The 21,880-nt window shown below is 32.8% G+C and overlaps 2 protein-coding genes across 2 annotated transcripts; one reads left to right on the top strand and one right to left on the bottom strand.

The window, feature by feature from the left end:
* Window positions 1–13,037: 13,037 nt before the first annotated feature.
* Window positions 13,038–17,263, top strand: LOC139861313 (uncharacterized aarF domain-containing protein kinase At5g05200, chloroplastic). Its single transcript, XM_071849689.1, has 11 exons — window positions 13,038–13,247; window positions 13,395–13,524; window positions 13,601–13,743; window positions 13,861–13,974; window positions 14,078–14,266; window positions 14,351–14,506; window positions 15,246–15,511; window positions 15,619–15,716; window positions 16,245–16,423; window positions 16,561–16,677; window positions 16,867–17,263. Exons 1-11 carry the CDS (start codon window positions 13,176–13,178, stop codon window positions 17,041–17,043), a joined length of 1,641 nt encoding a protein of 546 aa, XP_071705790.1. The 5' UTR covers window positions 13,038–13,175; the 3' UTR covers window positions 17,044–17,263.
* A 78-nt stretch (window positions 17,264–17,341) lies between these two features.
* LOC139861312 (uncharacterized) lies at window positions 17,342–21,306 on the bottom strand. Its single transcript, XM_071849688.1, has 3 exons — window positions 21,117–21,306; window positions 19,641–19,759; window positions 17,342–19,529 (listed from the first exon to the last, which is right to left on the bottom strand). Exons 2-3 carry the CDS (start codon window positions 19,750–19,752, stop codon window positions 17,491–17,493), a joined length of 2,151 nt encoding a protein of 716 aa, XP_071705789.1. The 5' UTR covers window positions 19,753–19,759; window positions 21,117–21,306; the 3' UTR covers window positions 17,342–17,490.
* Window positions 21,307–21,880: the final 574 nt, after the last annotated feature.

Genomic DNA, 21,880 nt, shown 5'->3' with positions numbered 1-21,880 from the left:
TAGCTTGATAAGACTAATGAATCAGATCCCCAGAAAGGATAATCTCCTTAAAGATTAAAAATCAGCTTTTAAGACTGATATTACTCAATCCTTGAGATTGACCTTAAAGATTGAGAATTCAAACTCATGGAATTCAATGATATCTAAACTCGAGCTTGAACGAGAAAATATTTTGATCAAAAATACAAACCGATTTGTTTTCTGAAAACCCATTTTCAATGCGTTCATCACCATTGAACGTAAAATCCTAGGAATTCACCTGGAATTCATTAGGTCACCTGAACCAAATCGGGTGTCAACCGTAAGAACGGTGGTTGCATAGCATGGTCGGAGACAAGACCTTGTGCCAGACCGAAAAATTATAGGATGATCTTTACTATTGCTCCTACCAAGGATAGTACTAGCATCCGACACGAAATTAGACCATGAACAAATGCATGTCATTAGACATTGCCTTAACAATTTCTTGTTCATCGCTTTCCTTTACAACCGGACGGTAGTTTACCGAAAGGTAATATACGGAACAAGTAAACTGGATGTGTGCTTTTCGATACCGGGATAGCAGTGGATTACACGAACCTAAAAGTTTTAGCCAAAATACTGATCCACAAATATATTTTTTTTACACTAATGGTGGATTATATCAGGAAACTTGTCTAGGGTAATAGCTAGATTAAATTTTTAAAAGATCAAAAGTTTTCATAAAGATCCAATTTCCTTAGGGATCTACATTTTTATAGTCATGTGGGACTGTAAACCGCCTTTCAAATGTGCACTTTGCTTTGGAAACCGAAAGTAAATCGGCTATTTGATTGCAAGTGTCGTTGACCTAAACCCAAGGCAACTGTGGATGACACACCCACCTTTAACCATGATTTTATCGTTACTATCATTGTTTATACCACCATATCAAAATCACTGATGTACAAAGTATGAAGAATAAAGAAGTGATTCGTGTGATTTGTATTATCTTATTTCAAGACTGTATTGCTTGAGGACAAGCAACGCTCAAGTGTGGGAATATTGATAAGGCTAAAAAGGAACATATATTTCATAGCATTATCCCTCAAGAAAGACAAGATTTTAGTTGCAATTGTTCTATTTTCAAGTAATATTCGTTTATATTAAATAAGTGCGAAGACAAAAGGCGAAAATGACGATTTAAAGATGCAAAGGTCCAAAAAGCTCAAATGTACAAGATACGATTAAAAAGGTTCAATTTATTGATGAGGAACGTCTAAAAATGACAAGAGTACAAGTTACAAAACGCAAAGTACACGATATAAAATAGTACGCAAGGACGTTCGAAAATCCGGAACCGGAACATGAGTCAACTCTCAACGCTCGACGCAACGGTGTAAAAATTACGAGTCAACTATGCACAAGAATAAAATATAATATTTAAATAATTCATAATAAGAATAATATTAAATAATAAAAAGTTGTTAATTGAGCATAGTTCAGGGGTCATAAATGAAAATTCAAATCTATATTTCGCCTATAAAAGGCCTCGTTCTCTGCTCGATCTATCCATCCCTTTATCAATCAAAATCTCTCTCTCTATATATATATATATATATATATATATATATATATATATATATATATATATATATATATATATATATATATATATATATATATGTAAACGTATATGTAATATATATATTATAATTTTAATTTTACTTTTAAATTTAATAATAATGATTTAGTTTTAGTTATGGTACAATTAATTTACGGGTTTTAAGTCTGAACTCTGTCCGGGTGACGCTACAAAATTAATACCCACTGTAAGTTATGAACTTCCTTTTTAATTTAATGTCTAGTAGCTAAGCCGTTATTATGCTTATTTAATACCGAAGTAATCGTGATGTTGGACTAAATTAAGACGGGACTATTGGACTTTGGACCATAATTAGGATATGGACAAAAGACCGACTCTTGTGGACTTTGGACCATGGACAATTAATAGATGGGGGGTATTGTCTAAATTGGGTGACAACTCAGGGGAGCCTGTCGAACCTATCTTCAAATTAATTAATCTAAATAAATTATTAAATGGTTATGGATGTCCTATTTAGTGATGTTTATTCGACATCCTTTACAATCGTTTAATTAATTATTTGGGTTGGGTAATTGATTATTCAAAGTGATCAATTGGATAAATTAATATTCATGGACCAATAAAACAGGGGTGAATTACATTCAAGGGCACTTGGTGTAATTGTTAACAAAGAATTAAAACCTTGGATTACACGCAGTCGATAACCTGGTGTATTCATTAAACAAAGTATTAAGACCTTGTTACAGTTCGGATCCCTAATTAGTTGGAATATTTGACTTCGGGAATAAGGCTAATTTGCCGAGCAATTTATAATTATGACCGATGATCTATTTTGGACAAAAACCATATAGATTTCAAATACTCCAGGACAAAGGACAATTAACCCATTGGACTAAACTAAAATCAAAAAGTCAAACATCATGGTTATGGAAGTTTAAATAAGCATAATTGTTTTATTATATTTCTCACCGTACTTTTAATTACTGTAATTTTATTTTCTGTCATTTATTTTACTGTAATTTTATTTTATGCACTTTAAATTCCGTCATTTATTTTTACGCTTAAAATCGACAAACCGGTCATTAATCGGTAAAACCCCCCTTTATATAATAATAATACTACTACTTTATAGATATATATTTTTCTATTTTTCTATTTTGTGTGCGTTAAACTTCTCGAGCTTTCCCTGTGGAACGAACCGGACTTACTAAAAACTATACTATAATACGATTAGGTACACTGCCTATAAGTGTTGTAGCAAGGTTTAAGTATATCCACTCGATAAATAAATAAATAACTTGTGTAAAATTGTAGCATATTTAATAGTATTTCGTACTAAAAATAATACTATTTCGTACCCCATCCCTACAACATCGCAATGAAATCGATGAATGACGTGTTCTTCCATATGGATTTGGAGCGATCGTCACAATTTTCATTCAATTTCATATTTGAATTTTGACCTATCAGAATCCAACAAGTGGCATAATGAAAAAAACATTGGAAAGAAATAAAATTTGTTAGAAACAAACAAATTAACTATGAGAAATTTTGTTAAGAATCCACACTAACAAAAATCCTAGCTAACTGTTCCGAGCTAACTGATTACATTTTATTTATCGCAATTTATTTTTTTGCAATTTAATTCTCGCAATTTTATTTATTGTCATTTAATTTTTGTTATTTATTTTACGTACTTTATTTATCGTCATTTAAATACTGTTATTTACGCATTTTAAATATCGGGACACGTATACAATGTTTTCACATATCATATCGACGCATCTATATATATTATTTGGAATAACCATAGACACTCTATATGCAGTAATGATAGAATTAGCTATACAGGGTTGAGATTGATTCTATAATAATATATATACTTTGAGTTGTGATCGAGTCTGAGACATGTACACGGGTCACGATACGTATTAATTAATTCGAATATTATAAATTATATATGAATTATTGAATTAGTAACTGTGGACTGCTAACTGTGGACTACCAATATTGGACAATTAAAATGAATTAAAATATTGATTATAACATATGAAACTAAACAATTCTTCAAGTTTGCCACTTGATTTCATCTTAAACCTCATTTGTATTTTGACGATTACAATCTGTGTTCAAACCTTTCATGATTCTTGAAAACACCTCAATTGAAAGGATGAACCAACCGCACTTCATCTACGAGAGAAAAGAGTGATGCATATAGCTATGCACCTGAAAACACTCGAAACCTGAGTAAACATTTAACACGTATCGGTGCTAGCTCCTTTGGCATTATTATTATCGAAAATAACCATACAATTCTTTTCAAATTAGCAAATTTTGTTACAGCTCCAACAAATCAATTTCGACTTTTCATTCGAATTAGCCTTATTATAACCTTGATATATAAGTTTGCCTTTTGTCATCGTTACCGGAGAGCCGTTTATATTCCACCACATTAGCATTAAACTTACCAGCAACTTCATTACTCAATGGCTTAATTCTCTCCAAAGAACCATTATACTTGTTCATTAAATCCCTATCATATACTCATCTACATCTTATAACGAGAATTACCACATCAATTACCAGAGATTAGCAATCAGTATTTTGAAATCTCGCAGCAGGTCTACATCAACAGTTAAATGTATACATATAACATTTATCTCTTAGAATTAAGATTTTCCATTCTGAAATTCTGAAAAGCACCTAGTCTACGATTTACTACTCGGAATGTTGAAAAAGCTGAATGAAGCAGCAGAAACTGTAGACAACTGTAAACGACCTTAATCGTCGAAAGTATGATGATAAAAAAATAGAGTGTTGGAAATGCTCGATAGAAAATTTAGTACCAAAAAGCGAATTATGCGAAATTATGAAGGAGACTGTTGACAAATCACAAGAGCTAAACTTGTACATAAAGAATCCTGATGATTCTGTTTCTGATGAAATCTTTAGAAAATATTTTGCTCCGTACTCATGTTAAATCTTGTGGAAAAATCTTTCTTCACCAACCTTCGATCTTAGAAATTCCAAAATATCATCATAAATATCTTCGATATTTCTAAGGATATTTTCATAAATATTCTTGTCCGAAATTATTTATCTCTTCGCGCTATCTATGTTACATCATAAAGGAAACTGTATAGTTTCTTTATTCTGTAAACTTTCGAGTTTAAATTATGAATGTTTTTGAAGTGTTGGGGAACTGATGCATGAGTTAGTATAATATAATGACACTTGATCAACGTGATTATATTACAGTAAGTCATGCTGAGTTTCTAATGGGACGTGATAATTCACAGATCATAACGTCATCACGTGCTATGTTCCATAACTCTTTCATTCTGCTTAACTTCTGAACATATCAAGAAAATATATGCTTGATAGTTCTATTCTCAGTGATTCTGCTAATTTGACAAATCAAATCGTGCTATTAAGTTCTTTCTTGTTTAGAACATTAAGTTCATTCGAAACTCCATACCTACGAATTCGGGACCATTACTCGCTTTACTAGAGGTCGAGAAGATAATAAAAAAAAGGGCAACGAGCTCCAAAATATAAGAGAAAATATAAAACCCAATAACAACACGGAGGTTACAAACCGTGGATATTAATATGAATAGCAATATAAAGACACGGTAGAATTAAGAATAGTATCACCCAAAGTAATAGTAGAGGTAAACAGATTTTCTGTTGGAAGATTGAATAGAAGGATGACAGAAATGATGATTAGGAAAATATCAAGGATTAGAACGAGATTAAACATTTTCACCATCTTTTGGATGTATGAACTAAGAAAGAAAGTATAGGAATGGTGAGAATAATGGAACGGAAGAGATTAATTTATAATGGAAATATCAGATAGAGTAATCGAGGTAGATCACCGCATTTAATTATAGAGATCTTAATTTCCTTACTCGCCGAAGAATCAAATCTTGTGAATTTCGAAGATTTTCTTTAAATCCCTTGAATTCCGGAATTCAATCGCGACTACGTCAAAAGTTATGAAAAATCTCCATTTCTTCATCTCGATCTTTTGTGATAGCTTCATTCATACGCTTCGATTAATCGAATCATTTTATCCATATTACTCAATGATGATAAAACTCTATTTATCAACTCATATTCGTCATGAAAACGTTTTTGTTGTTAACCATGACCACCTCACTCAAATTTTGGGACAAAATTTCTTTAACGAGTAGGTACTGTGACGACCCGGAAATTTTCGACCAAATTTAAACTTAATCTTTATATGATTCCGACATGATAAGCAAAGTCTACAATGTTGAGTCTTGATAATTTCAAAACTGTTTCATATATTCAATTGGTCTTTGACCATTACCAACGATTCACGAACAATTGTTATAAACTAATATGTATGTATGTATGTATATATATATATATATATATATATATATATATATATATATAGGTAAATATAAATAATAGTATGTATAATAAATTGAGATAATAAACTACAATTAAATCATTAAAATTAACTATGTAAAAATAATATACAAAATAAATAAGTGTAATTAAAATAAATAAATATATAATTATATATATTTAAAATTAGTTGTAATATATAAATATTAAACAAATGTTATCATATAATATAATATTATATATTATAATAAATGTAAGTACAAGTATAGTTGTTATATTATTACATTTAATATTAATAATATTATTAAAACTTATTATATGAAAATTGATACATTTGAGTTATTACAATTACCAATATTATTGTATCATTGTTAACATCTTTACTATTATTATAACCAGTAGTAAAGTTACAATTTTAATTATTTTGATTAATATTAGTAATATTGTTAGATATAAATATTATATTGAACATTAAAAATAATTAATATTATCATTAATAAGATTATTATTATCATTGTTATAATTATTATTAAAGGTTTTATTATTTATAATTAATATATTTATTGTTATTATTATTGATTAACATTAGTATTTTTTATTTATTATTATTGGTATTCTTATCAAAAATTAATAATATCAATGGATTTTTATTAATAAATTAATATCAATAATTTACTTAATTTAACACTTATATAAATAAAGGTATACTCCGTATATAAATATAAAACAGATATACTCCGTATATATATAGTATTATACATATAAGATCAGTAGTATTTTTTTATTATTTAGATTATTATTATTAATATAATTATAATTATTAAGTACTAATAATTATATAAAATCAAAAGGATGAATCCAAATCTGTTTCTTTTCACTTTCAAACTGTGCTTAATTGATTCTTCAAATTCTAATATTGTATGAACCAGGAATCAGTCATTAACATAATCCAAATTCAGTTACACATCAAGTTCATCTTTTAATTTTTTTTATATATTTTATGTACCCGAACGAATAATATGTGTCAGATTTCAATTTTTCAATAAAACGATCAACACCAATTGTAAAAGATATCCAACGACTTTACATTATCAATTACCATTTTCAAACACTCTTACAATCACAATGAATTCATCAACATTATCTATCGTTATCTATTTAATTATATATGTATATATATACACTCACATGAGTTATATGAAACCTCAACACCACCTGCTATCTTTCATTCGTGTTTATTATTATCAACCAACACTATCATCGCTTTCTTTTTCTTCTTTCTTCGTCTTGTTTTTATATGAAACGAGTAAGACAATCGAAACCATCATTAATCGTTCCTTCTTGTTTTCCATGTTAACAATCAAACACCACCCTCTCTTCTCTCTCTCTTAAATTATAACCACCGCCTTCGGTTTAACAAAAACGAAACCCACCATCTTTCTTCTTTCTTGTTCTTTGATTTCTGTTTCGAAGGGACAGTTGTTACAGCTAAATTATTAACCGTTCTTTTTGATGTAAATCGATAACTTCTGCTACTTTGTTGGCCATCAAACAATAACCACCACCTAATGAATACTCGTTTCTACTGCTGCCCGTTTACCCAGCTATGGGCCGTTTCACTTCTGCACGATGTACTACACAAAATGGAACCGAGAACAAATGGAAGAAACTGCAGCTGCACATACCTTTTCTTCCAAACTTTTACAATGAAATGGAGATAAAGAGAAAGTTAAAAGCATATTAAAAACAAAGGTGGATGTTTTATAATCTTTATGGTCGACAATGGAATTTGAGGTGATGTGTAATTACAATAATAAAATACATAAAGTAAATGTAAGTGATTGTGTTTGTTGTTGCTGATCTGGTACACCGAACCTTCAATTGATCCTGATTGGGCCGTAACAATCAAAATATCGTTGGTTGGGCTGTTTGTTTATGGATCCATGTAATCACTTATGTGGGTTTCATTTTGTTGGGCTTGTGTTTTGTTTTATTAATTGGGCCGAGAAGTTAATTGCAGAGATAGTGAATTCGTTAACTGGTGATGCGTGTGTTTATGTTTCCAAACAATCACAACAATATAATTATTTATATGATGCTCAGGAATACCGAGATGATTAAGAGAAAATGATGACGGTTATGAACGAAAATAATGAGGGTGATGATATGATTAAGATTGTGATTATAATTAAGATTATGATTATGATTATGAAAGTGATTAGGATGATGATGATACTGATTTAATGAAGATAGATGATAAAATTCGCTGTTATGATTTAGTATGTACTCTGGACAACTTGTCTTGTGAAGAAGAAAAAGATTTAAGGAGAAACAGAGAGATATACGTTATATATATTATTTAGGGTTATAATTTAGTAAAAACGGAAATAGTTGGATGGTTAAGGGTGCTGCGGTGTGAGCGGGAGGTCATGAGTTCGAGTCTCGACTGGAGCAGTTTCTTTTTAGAAAGCCTTTTAAAGGTTGAACTCTTTTATTATTATTATTATTATTATTATTATTATTATTATTATTATTATTATTATTATTATTATTATTATTATTATTATTATTATTATTAAATATTACTATTTAGATTACCACTCGTGAAAATATTGTTATAATTATTATTGTTAATAGGCATTAAGTATTAACATCAAGAATTATTATTATCATCATTATTATTATTAAATTATTCATTATATTAAAAATTACTGATATTATCATTATTAATATAATCATTATTATTATTACTATGACTATTTTTTTTTACCAAAACTATCATTTTTAATAAATAAATATCTTATACATAGAAACACATTTTTTTATACACTATAATTATATTGAGATTCCACAAAACTATATGAAAAACATATTAACATTATAAAATACTACATATAACAAATTAGGTATTTTTAATATAATACTAAATATATATATATATATATATATATATATATATATATATATATATAGATACTAATATAATTATAATTTAGGATATATATATATAAAATAAACATATATAACACATAATTTAAGATATAATATAAATTTATGATTTTAAATGAAAATTTAGTATAAATTTTATATAACTACAATTACATAAATAACATATATATAATATTAATATAAAAAGGATACAACTAATAAATTTATATATATTTGTTCGATTACAACTATGTATATTAATAGATATACAATTGATATAGGTTCGTAAATTCGAGGTCAACCCTACACTTGTTAAATGACGTTATATGTATTTTTACTACAAAATACAGTATGGTGAGTTTCATTTGCCTTTTTACCCTTTATATTTTTGGGCTGAGAATACATGCGCAATTTTTATAAATGTTTTACGAAATAGACACAAGTAATCGAAACTACATTATATGGTTGAATGATCGAAGCCGAATATGCCCATTTTTGCTTGGTAGCCTAAGAATTAGGGAACATCACTAATTTTGAGAATTAGTGCACGCCTAATTGACGCGAATCCTAAAGATAGATCTATTGGGCCTAACGAACCACATCCAAAGTACCGGATGCTTTAGTACTTCGATGTTGTTTTATATCATGTCCGAAGGATTTCCCGGAATGATAGGGGATATTCTTATATGCATCTTGTTAATGTCGGTTACCAGGTGTTCACCATATGAATGATTTTTGTCTCTATGCATGGGACGTATATTTATGAGAACTGGAAATGAAATTCTTGTGATCTATTAAAATGATGGAAATAATTATTTATGTTAAACTAATGAACTCACCAACCTTTTGGTTGACACTTTAAAGCATGTTTATTCTCAGGTATTAAAGAAATCTTCCGCTGTGCATTTGCTCATTTTAGAGATACTACTTGGAGTCATTCATGACATATTTCAAAAGACGTTGCATTCGAGTCGTTGAATTCATCAAGATTATTATTAAGTCAATTATAGTTGGATATATTATGAAATGATATGCATGCCTGTCAACTTTTGATGTGAAGAAAGTTTGTCATTTAAAAACGAATGCAATGTTTGTAAAATATATCATATAGAGGTCAAGTACCTCGCGATGAAATCAACTATTGTGAATCGTTTATAATGTATATGAACGGGTCATTTCACGCTTTGTGGGTTAAGGTTGTTAAAAGCATTTTTGATATTTCGGGGGGTTTAGATTCGGGTGGGCTTTCCTCTGGCCCAATTCGTTACTCTTGTTGGGCTAATATTATCGAGACAGGGAAACACATCGATGCCTTCGGCATCAATTTCCAAAATTCTTTTTCCAAGGTTATAGGCGATGGAGCAGACACGGGTTTTTGGTCAGATTGCTGGCTCACAGATGTACCGCTGAAGGAAAAATTCCTGAGACTTTTCAGGTTGGAGGAGGATCCGAATGCAAAAGTGATCGATCGAGTGGGTTGGAACGGGTTTAACTGCAATGGTACGTGGAGTTGGAGCCGAGAGCCGATGGGCAGAACAGCAAATGAAGCAGCGGGCCTGCGTGATTTGATTTCGTCGGTGATAATCAATACAGAGAAACAAGACTTTTGGGGATGGAAGTTGAACAACAACAACGGGTTCGCTACGGGGATTCTTGCAGATATTATTGATAACCGATCACTTATTGCAGGTACCAACGTATGCGAGACAATCAGGAACAATTTGGTTCCAAAAAAATAGAGATTTTTGTGTGGAGATTAAGGAAAAAGCGGTTACCTGTCTTGATAGAGCTTGACAAACGAGGCATTGACCTCAACTCGGTTCGATGCCCCATTTGTGATGGCGATATTGAGACGGTTGACCACTCACTTATTTTTTGTGATAAATCCATGGAGGTGTGGTCGAAGATATTTGATTCGCGGGGTCTTAATGGTATCGCGAATGCTAGCATTATGGATCTTTTTAGCGAAGGTTTTGGTTCGAACGCCTCGGGTATTAGTGCAAAGATATTACAAGCGGTAATTTGGACGAGTGGCTATCTAATTTGGAAGAATCGAAATCAATCGGTGTTTAAGAACAAATGTTGGACCGCTCCGAATGCTCTTTGTGAAATTCAAGTTACCGCTTATGATTGGATTTCAAGAAGATGCAAAGCAAAGGAGATCGATTGGCATAATTGGCGACATAATCCGCAAGTATTTCTTTCGTGAACGTCAAAGTGTAATCGTGATTGTCTAACTACCCTTATTTAGGCTACTAACTTAGCATCCTTCTAGTGTAGTTAGATGTGTATTTCGTGTTTTTGAGGTGGGCACACCTCCGTGTATAAACTTTAATATTAATAAAAATATTACTTTGCTTTAAAAAAAAAAAAAAGGTAGTCAATATAAAATCATCAATGATAAAGTGATTTGTTAATGATAAAGTGATTTGTTGTTGATTTCATACTCTTGTTTTTTTATTCACACCACTAAGATATTTATACATAAGGGTGATGCACAAATAAAAATTTATACTATAAAATCACCACCTTAAAATAATTAACTATCAACCTTGCGATTTGTTGATTAAAGTGAATTACTTTTTGAAAATTATGTTGTTATGGTAATAACCAAAGTTATATTCATATTTTTTAATTTGTAGGTACAAAGGTGTTGATGGACGAAGACCTACCACCGGGTGTTTGTACTGAAACTCATTTTCTATTTTTATGTGAGAAGTTGTCATGTATACGTTTATGCATGTCAATATATGGACTTACATCTTATGGAGGATGCAAAAACCTAGTTCGATGTCGTTGTGAATTTGATTGTCCGAACAAGAATCAACGTAAAATTGATGAAGGGTTTCATTCTAGTTCCGCTGCTAATTCCCCGTACTCTTCTCCCTCAATTGAAGATTGATTGCGATGATCGAATTTATTATATAAACGTGATTAGAAATATGTGGCAAAAAGTGTTACAGCAACTTATTTATGGAAGTTTATGGAGTTAAATGAGATATGTATGTTGTAGTTGCTACAATATGTTATCGTGTTGGACGATCCGTACGAAGTATTTGACTAAACAAAATCTTTAGTCACCAAATATATTTGTGATAGTGATTTGTATACTTCAACATTGTCGAACAAGATCCTTAGGTCCGTTAATGGTTGTTGATAGTGTACCACAACAACTCCTGAGGTTCGAACATGGTCGAACAACAACTCTTTCGTGCCTAGCCTTGTCTCTTCGGTAAGACTCGCCGGAAAGTGTACAAACAATTGACGTCATCCGTGGGACATACACAAATACATACTTTGTTTAAAAAAGTACTAAACCGACACCATGGTCGATTACAATCACGTACCACCTCGTCAATGGAGACACCCAACCTAAACCAAACCCAACCGGAATTTACAACGGTTGAAACCATCACTCAAACACCTTTCACTACCGTTGCACACATATCGATAAACTGTCATGGCTCAAACTCGGCAGGGCCACCGCCATTGATAGAAAAAATCTTCATATGAAAGTAACTACGATCTCATTAAGCTAGTTACGAGAGAACTACGAGCAACTAGCTACCTCCAAAGTTGACGAACACTAACTTAATTATGAAAGTGAGGAATACGACGTAAAAAGGGAAATGGAGGTTCCACCCAACCGTAGCCTACCACCAGAAACTCAACCAGTCAATTCAACTGAATCACTGTCAACCACAACAAATCAGAGTGACACACATGTACCAGCCGCGCATTACCTTCAAAGGTCTAACCGCACCACTATTCGAGTCTCGCCCTGCCCATCCTATTCATCAATCTTCCTGAAATATGGAGCTCCAAATTGATTCCAGGGAGATTTTCTTCTCGATCCATTCAGGATTCAAACCTCGTCCGCCTTCGAGATGGTTTAAGGATTAGGTTCTTGCAATGTGATTCGGGTTTCCCTTAAAAGCACGTGGTGCGTGGTATATGATCGCGAAGGTGTTTAAGTCACATCCGGATCCCGAAAAATCGACTTAAATAAAAATCAGGTTTATACGATGAGCATCAGTCATGCGACCTATCTTATAAAAAATTCTCCTCTAGCAGTTAAAGACAGCCAATAGGATAAAGACGCGTGGCAAAATGGTTTTCGCAAGTTTCTTTTACAAAAACGACACTTTTTCAGAGTACTTACATTTTTCCCCAATTCCAGTTTTAGAGGCACTGATCGTATTACAATTAAGGTAAGGTGACGTAGCAATCACTTTACCGCAACAAAAACGGAATCCACAATCATTTATAATCAATTTTGAAGACCAAATTGAATTTATCCATGGCGTCTGTTTCAGTTTTCAGAGGGTTTGTCCATAGCCGTAGCGTCACTCTTTTTCCACACCAGTCTCAGGTACTAACCATACTCTACGTTCCTACTTATACTGTAACTGTAATTATATACATTAGTAACATTTAGCACAATAATTTGTATTAATTGCAATACTTTGTTTAGTTTATTAACGGTTTTTTAAATTAAATTTTGAATTTTCGTTCTCAGTTGCCGGTTACGAGCATATTGATCAGCTCAAAGAACCTGAATCATCGATCTAATAGGTTTAGGCTTTATGCAAGGTACTCAGAATCACAATCAACACAAGCACAAGATCTATTTACATCGCGTCTTCAAGGTAGTTACATCAGCTATAGTTTATGTATTTACAGTTTCATTAACATTATATTTATTGTAACTGTATGGTGATGCAGACAGTATCCAGAATCTGCCAAAGCTTGTAGAGGATATTGTACAGACGTCTATCAATACTGGTCCTCGTGGAGCTTTAAGGCTGGCGCAAGGTGTTCAAGCGGTTGTTGGTGTAGGAAGCGAGTGGCTAACCGAATTATCGCAGGTATGTACGTTTTGTAGTTCTCGTTTTTACCAGAAGTCGTATATAACAGCTTTGGATTTGTAATTATATAGCTCATTATGTGTAACTAAATGAGAATGATGGTGGAATGTATTGCAGTCGAGAAATTCACCTAACGGAATACCGTCACAGCTACAGCTTGGATTGTTGTCGCCACTTTACCTTCGGAAGTTGTTTGAACGCTTGGGGGCTACTTATATCAAATTAGGTCAGGTGAGTTCATGTATCTTTCAATTGATTTTATCATGTCACATTCGACCATCAGCAGTTTATAATAATACTAATAATATACTAATATTTACCTTTTTACTTGTAGTTTATTGCATCAGCTCCAACATTGTTTCCACAAGAATATGTGGAAGAGTTTCAGTATTGTTTTGATAGAGCTCCGGTTGTTCCTTTTGACGAGATAAAGAGTATTTTGCGTGAGGAACTAGCGGGCCCAATAGATAGTATCTATGAGTATGTTGATCCTACACCACTTGCATCTGCCTCAATAGCACAGGTCAATATTGCTTTATGTTAGATTGTAATATTACTATTATATGTCTATAAGTTTATGTAATATTTTGGGAAATGTGATCTCTAGGTACATGCAGCAAGGCTTAAAGGATCGCAAGCGGATGTAGTAATAAAGGTTCTAAAACCTGGAATTGAAGATGTATTAGTTGCAGATCTGAACTTCATTTATGTCGTTGCTCGCATTGTAGAGTTTTTGAACCCTGAGCTGAGTCGTGCGTCACTGGTATGACTTTGAAAAATTGAAAATTTAAAACTATCTTTTTAACATTATAATGAATCAGATTTTGCTCCGTTGTTCAGTTGCTAACTGATAATGATTATATAATTTTCTCACTTAAGATGTTCTATGACCTGGTAATTCTATCCTCATTGCAGCTAAAAGGGTCATCTTTTTCATGTTTTAGTAACTCATTTTCTTGTTTATTACCCTTGAATATCACATATACAATGAGTTACACTCTATTTTGTGGAATAATGGCTAGTTTTATAACAAACCTACAAAAAAAATATTATAATAATTTTAAGGTATGTTTGGTAAGGAGCTTTTAGGTGCTTATAGCTTTTATGAAAAAGTTCTTATATTATAAAAAGCTTTGTTTTGTTAAAAGAGCTTAAATCTTTTAGACGGAAGGGAAAAACTAGAAGCTACTAGAACTAGCGTTTGAGAATAAACTCCTAGATTTTTGTCAAATTACTCTTTTTTTAACAGTTCCAGCTACTCTGTCAAACATCTAAATACATCTAAAAAGCTAACAACTACTGTTTATCAACTATTAGCTACTAGCTACCAACTACTAGCTAGTTTTACCAAACATACCCTTAACCCGGTAGAAGCATTGTCTTAGAGTTCTTTTCTGGATCTGTTATATCGAGTCGATATATGTTTCTTCTTTGTCTGGTGTAAATACTCTGTTGTTGGGGTAGTAAAATAATTCATTTTAATACTAGAATCCATTTAATAGGTTGCCATTGTGAATGACATAAGAGTATCAATGCTTGAAGAAGTGGACTTTAAGAAAGAAGCTGAAAACATAGAGTCCTTCAGAAGATACCTAGAATCAATGGGCCTTACCAGGCAGGCTACGGCTCCTAAAGTATATCCAGAATGCAGTACCAAAAAAGTTCTTACAATGGAGAGACTATATGGAGTTCCACTTACTGACTTAGACTCGATAAGTTCTCTTGTTTCAAGTCCCGAAACCAGTCTAATAACTGCCCTGAACGTATGGTATGGTAAAAATTGTAGTATTTTGTTGTTACTTACGCTAGTTCATGTCCCCCGTGATATGCTGATATATGAAATTCAATAATTTTTGTGTGCGAATATTTGTACAGGTTTGGTAGTTTGATGGCATGTGAAACTTTCCACGCAGATGTACATGCTGGTAACTTATGGCTATTACGTGATGGTCGTATTGGATTTCTTGATTTTGGTAGGTATCCAATTGTATTTTCTCACACTGCCTATTATTATTGCTTCATTGCAATCTAGCTCTGGATAAGTTGATGGGTCCATCTTATAAGTGTTGCTTGTATTAAAGTGAGAGGTAGTGCAATGGGTGGATGGATGGGATACATTTGAGTAACGGGCCAAAACAGGTTTTGGTTGAAATGGGCCATTTTAGTACGGGTCGACATGGGCCTGGACGGTGGGACTAGTTGGGTTCACCTGCTAATAGTATTTTGTCATTAATTATTTTTTCTACAAATTTTAAATGCATCGACTATGATTAAACAAACAAAATTGTTACAAGTATCTTTCTCTGAATGAAATGACTTAGAAGGTGGAATATTCAATCCATTTACTTATGGGTGTCACCCATTTGAGATGATACACTACTTAATTGTCCTGTTCATTACTAAATGGATCACAATTGCTACCTGTGATTTTATCTTACAAACCTGCTTACCTGCATCACACAATGCGCCACGTCACCTGAACCAACATCTACGAGTTGCAGGAATTGTTGGACGGATATCACCTCAAACATGGGGTGCTATGGAAGCATTTTTGGGTTCAATTGCAATTGAGGATTACGAGACAATGGCCTCTGCCTTGATTCAAATGGGTGCTACAAGTACAAATGTGGACTTTAGGGCCTTGGCTAAAGATTTGGAGAAGATCTTTTCATCTATACAAGTATGCATTCACACATTTCTGGCCCTTTTCAAGTTATAGAACTAATTCGCTGTTAATTTATGCCTATTTTGTATTTAGTAAATTATCAAATAGAATGATCATACGTAGATAAGAATTAAGAGGTTTCTGGTTTACAGGATTTGGATACGGAAATTGTTGTTGCAACAACTACCCGAGCAAGCACAAATGCGACTGCTGTATCAGCCAATTTAGTTGTTGATGAAAGGCAGATGAATGCACTGTTTCTAGATGTGGTAAGCTTTAGCATCTTATAAACTTTGCATATTATAGCTGCCTATTAGCTTTTTATATGCACTTGTTTGATCTCATTTAGCACTATAATGAAGTTCGTGGTTTAAGACTACATATAGTACTGACTCTGCTTATTGCATTTGGATTCTTTCGAATACTGCATAACTAATCGGCTTAATCAATGTCCATAGGTACGGGTTAGTGAATCGTACGGGTTAAAATTCCCTCGGGAGTTTGCACTTCTAATGAAACAGCTTTTATATTTTGATCGCTACACTCGGTTACTAGCTCCCAATATGAACATGCTTCAAGATCAAAGGATCACGATCGCCTCAAATCGAAGAACCGACTACCGTAACAGCTTCTAGTCTGCCCATGACAATCTTAGTCAGGTCAAATTGGTTATAGAAGCTTCCCTGCTACCTTTTTAGCTATTCATATTCATACGTATATAATAAATAGTACTTGAGCATATACTTAAAGAAAAACTGTTATGAATAACAACATAATGCAGTGCAATGTAAATGTACCTTGGAGAAATTTTAGTCCTAAGGTGTAATGTAATGTGCCATATAGATTTACAATTCATATTATTATGTATTTATATTTATTTATGTATATGTGATACACTATCATGTTCATCTATATAAATAAACATATGGCTCAAAAAATCAAAATATACCCAATTCCATATGATAACAACAATCAACAGCCTGAACAAATAAACCAACAAAATTATATGAAGCCAATGTATGCAACTATACACTATATATAACATAACTGATATTCAAAATATCCCCAATGACCGATCTCAATTAGCCCCGTATCACCTTGCTCGGTGACGCATACCCCATGAGCCGATGCAGTGGTGAAGCGTGGGTCCCACGCTTAACCTCCTCGATTTCTGACATAGTATTTCTCCGACCCGATATCTTTGAAGAAGACTCCTGGGTTGAAGCCGATGGGTCTCGAGACATGGCTGCCTTCATTCTCTCCTCACTAAACTCCCGAGAACCGTATCTATCAGTTTCCGTAGAGTAATCTCTTTGAAATGAACGATCCGTACAGGAAACCGGGTCTGCCCGTGACCCGATTGACTTATCGTAGTCTTCCACTTCACTACTTGGAGGAGCAGCTATCGTTTCTTCCGGGTAGTATCGGCTAACATGAGTACCATTACAAAGAGTGAAATTGAGTACCTTTGAACACGCACCGCATCTTAAACTATGGTATCGTTTCTTGAAAACGAGAAAGCTTTGAGGCAATTCAAGTAGCTCCGAGCACCAGTAACAAGTGATCCACGGTGATCCACCTGCAATAGGCCGCACATATCGCTTCTTTTTCGGAGATCTATACGGTTTTGTGACTTCATATTTGTGCCTGTGATCATCAGGTACAGAGAATTCGGACTCGGTATGATGGTTACCGCTCGAAGGGACAGAATATCGAGGACTGTAGTAATCGTTGGGCCCGTAATGTGGCCCGTTACAGCAAACATGTTGTCGGGGAAGCTGAGCCGAGAAATGTCGGTCTTGTGGACAGCATTGGTGGCACGCGTTTCTGTCTAGTTGTCTATTGACAGCTGTCGTTTCACCAGAAAACGCCATTCGATGACCATATCTACCCGGATAGTTCAAACCGTGATCGTAGTAACCAGGAACTTGCTGTGCAGGATTCGAAATGCTTGTTTTTTCGAGCTGATCCTGCAGTTGTCGAACCATTTTTAACAACTCTATTCTCTCCATTTTAGGATTTTCGTGAATCGTAGATGAATGATACCTAGGATTCACATGGGACTCGTTCAAACCATATGACGATCGAACATCGTTCGATTGGTGCTCATTCCAAGGATGAAATTCTGTACGCCTATTAAAACGATGCATGTTTCCTGAAACGACATATTCATCTCCTTTCGAACCATTTCGATTCTTTCTACTAACTTTATCTTCATTACCATCGAACGAAGATACACTTCCCTCGTACCCGTAATAATTACTCGCGCCACCGAATTGTACGTTTTCCGAACTGATACGATCAAATCTTCGACGGTGGCTCAAATCTGCAGTTCCATCTTCAGATAACATGTCGTCTTCGTCCACGTACATCACTTTTTTCTGTCGTGTATCGAGCAACTTTTCTGCAATTAAGCTCTTAAAACTCGACTTCGAGCCACTAGCAAAATCCCTAACGATCTTCCTATTAAAATTAGCCTCTCGTAATGGCTCTTCTAACTCTGAAAATGAACTGGAAGTCAAATCCATATTTCTACAGCTTTTAAATTCCTGCTCGTTATCTTGATCAATGTTTTTGTCCGACTCATTCGTTAGTTTAACTAACGATTGTTGATCCGAAGTGTCACCAGTTTCATGGTCATCAGAAAGTTGCTTCAATTTTTGTTTTTCAGACGAATGGTCAAAGTCAACCGTAACATTTTCTTTTTCCTTTCGAACTACTCTGTTATAAGCTGTGGCTTCAGGAGATGATTCAGGGTCTTCATTACCCGAAAGTTCAGTTGAACTACGCGGATCATTATGCTCAATGTTTCGATCCGTCCCAACAATTGAATTAACCGGTGATCGTTTATTCGAGCTGCTGCAAACTTCATCTGATGATGCATTAAACGAATCATTTTCTGCTTTCTTAACTGCATCTTGATCTATATTTGAGCTCGGCAGATCATTATGATCACTGTTACGATTTTGCTCATTAATAGAATTAACCACCAATTGTTGATTATTTGAGCTGCTGCTTGCTTCATGATCATTAGAAAGTTGCTTCATTATCTGTTTTCCCGAAGAATCATCTTCGGGTTTTTGTGACGTTGTATCAACTATATCGTTTCTCCGCTTCTTTACTGCATCAGTACATCAAATTAAAGCGCAATGTCACAGAATGTTTGAAATAAACAGCGACAAAATCGAAGAAACGAAGAAAGTAAGAACAGAACTTTTTATATCGTACGAACCTTGAAGCTTTGTACCACAGCCTCCACATTCGTACACTAGAACTTCTAAAGGCTCCTGCAGAAGTTTTCGGCATCTTGGGCATCGAACTAACCGAACAGGAGCGTTCAACATTTTTTCACTGTTATTTGAACAAGAAATTTGTAAATAATTAATCAAATTGAGCAAATTTCAGATTAACAAATAACTAAACGACTAAACAACTTGGATTTAACCTAAAATTAAACAGAAATTGAAATTTGAATTATTATTATTATTATAATATAATAATAATAATTATAAATTATAAATTATAATTATAATTATATACTCCGTAAGTCCGTATCATACAATACAATACTAATAATAATAAAAAAGCGAAATAATATTTAAAAAAAAAAATTATAACAAAAGCACACACCTTTTTACCTAATACGGGACTCAAACTCACAGGTTGATTTTTTTTTTTTTTTTTTTTTAATATGTAAATTTGAATGGCTTTCTTTCATAATTTCACCTTTTTGGGGGTAAAATTTTTGATCAAGAATTACAAATCAACTAATATGTTGTTGAAGAAAATAGAATCCAATTGAACAATTATGAACTAGAGCTTGGTTGGAACGAGACAAATACGGTGTAAAGACTAGAAGAGGTAACAAAAAGTCAAATATCCACACAAAACCACCTAAAAGTTGTACAAACAAATAAAAAGTATCATAACATACAACACAGCTCTCGATACGAGTAATAGGGATTAGTCAAGTTAACCGTTTGGATACCAGGTTAAACCAAAAAAAAAAAAAGCTAGAACCTGAAAACATGCAATAATTCTAAATAAGGAGCAAACAGACTAGGCAGTATGCTTTCAAAAAGAAATGTCTTTTACGTTTAAAGACTTCCATTTTTATTTTTTTTTAAAGACTTCCATTGACCCGCAAGAAGGGGCAAAAATCTTGAAATTGTGAACACAATCAGAATAGTACAAGAAGCCATTTCTGGAAATCTGGACCGTATATTCTTAGTTTCCTTTACCCTTTTCGTAGAAAATTCCAAAGCCCACAAATCAAGAACTAGGTATCCAATAATAGCACGGAAATAATTAATTAATTTCAAAAAAGTAATAATCTTTTTTATTGTTTAGATGTATAAGAATTAATGGGTTGTGGAGAAATTCAGAGCCTTTATTATTTTTCTATTCTATTTTCGCGTTAAAGATCCAAAATTTAGAAGCACAGAAGTTAATCAAGAACTGGGTATCATAAAAACAGTAACGAAAACACAAAAAGGTACTATTTTTATGATTGTTTTACATGTATAACAATGTAAGAAATGGGTGATTCTTGAGTAAGAACAAGATTCATTCATGATTAGTCATAATCTCAATTTTTCAACAAAGAATCAAATTAAGAAAACTATTAAAACCCAAAAAAAAAAAAAAAGAGAAATTTAGATAGTATTTAATTTAATATCTAATCAATCAAGAAAGATGGAAAACGAACCTGAATTATTTATAGAAATGTTGTTTGCTTACAAGAACTTGATGATCATCCTTTGAAAATCTTAGAGAGATTTGTTTCTTCTTTTATTCTCTCTCTCTCTCAAAAATAAAGTTTTTGGTGAGAAATGAAATGAAGATGGAACAAAGAAAAGGATTTATTTTTATTATTATAATATTGTACAGTAATTTGTAATGAAGTAATGAAAGCTGCAAAGAAGTGTTCTAGAGGGCTGAAATCTGAATTTTATGTTTTTTTCTCTCTCTATAGAGACTCAAGAATGATGAGAGAGAATTTGAGTCGGCGGTGAGACAATTTAAAGCCACATAACTATTTGCTGGTTCTCTCACCAACTACAGTAAACAACACAATTGTACTCGATAATTAATTAATATTAATATTAATTAATACTCTTATACAAATACAAATTTGCAAAATTAACTATTAATTGAAGAGTAATTAGTCGGGACTTTAAAATGAGTAATCATTTATTCGGAGATTAATAGAATTATAACTTCTATAGATTTAAATATTAAATTCCAAAATTATACATTATACGTTTAAATATAAAAAAAACCATAAACTGTAACAAAATTATCTAACACTCTCAGTGGCTGATCTAGAATTAGTGGTCACTGGTGTCACCGGTTAAAACTCCAAAAACTTTTCTACTAGATGGCTTAATTCAGTGGTGTCACACAAAAAAAATTACACTATCCACTGGCATCACTAGTTAAAACTCAAAAAAAATTCCACTACATCGCGTA

This window comes from Rutidosis leptorrhynchoides, chromosome 8, assembly GCF_046630445.1.
Source record: "Rutidosis leptorrhynchoides isolate AG116_Rl617_1_P2 chromosome 8, CSIRO_AGI_Rlap_v1, whole genome shotgun sequence".
Lineage (NCBI taxonomy): Eukaryota > Viridiplantae > Streptophyta > Magnoliopsida > Asterales > Asteraceae > Rutidosis > Rutidosis leptorrhynchoides.
Note: the sequence above shows the minus strand (reverse complement) of the source record. Positions and strands in the feature narration are given on the sequence as shown.

What these genes read in the sequence shown, in the direction of transcription:
- LOC139861313 (XM_071849689.1), top strand. Translation starts at nt 13,176, where the DNA reads ATGGCGTCTGTTTCAGTTTTCAGAGGGTTTGTCCATAGCCGTAGCGTC. An exon ending in TTTTTCCACACCAGTCTCAG is followed by an intron (nt 13,248 to 13,394) that starts GTACTAACCATA and finishes TTTCGTTCTCAG; the next exon opens with TTGCCGGTTACGAGCATATT. An exon ending in TATTGGATTTCTTGATTTTG is followed by an intron (nt 15,717 to 16,244) that starts GTAGGTATCCAA and finishes TACGAGTTGCAG; the next exon opens with GAATTGTTGGACGGATATCA.
- LOC139861312 (XM_071849688.1), bottom strand. Translation starts at nt 19,752, where the DNA reads ATGTTGAACGCTCCTGTTCGGTTAGTTCGATGCCCAAGATGCCGAAAA. An exon ending in CTGTGGTACAAAGCTTCAAG is followed by an intron (nt 19,530 to 19,640) that starts GTTCGTACGATA and finishes GTACTGATGCAG; the next exon opens with TAAAGAAGCGGAGAAACGAT.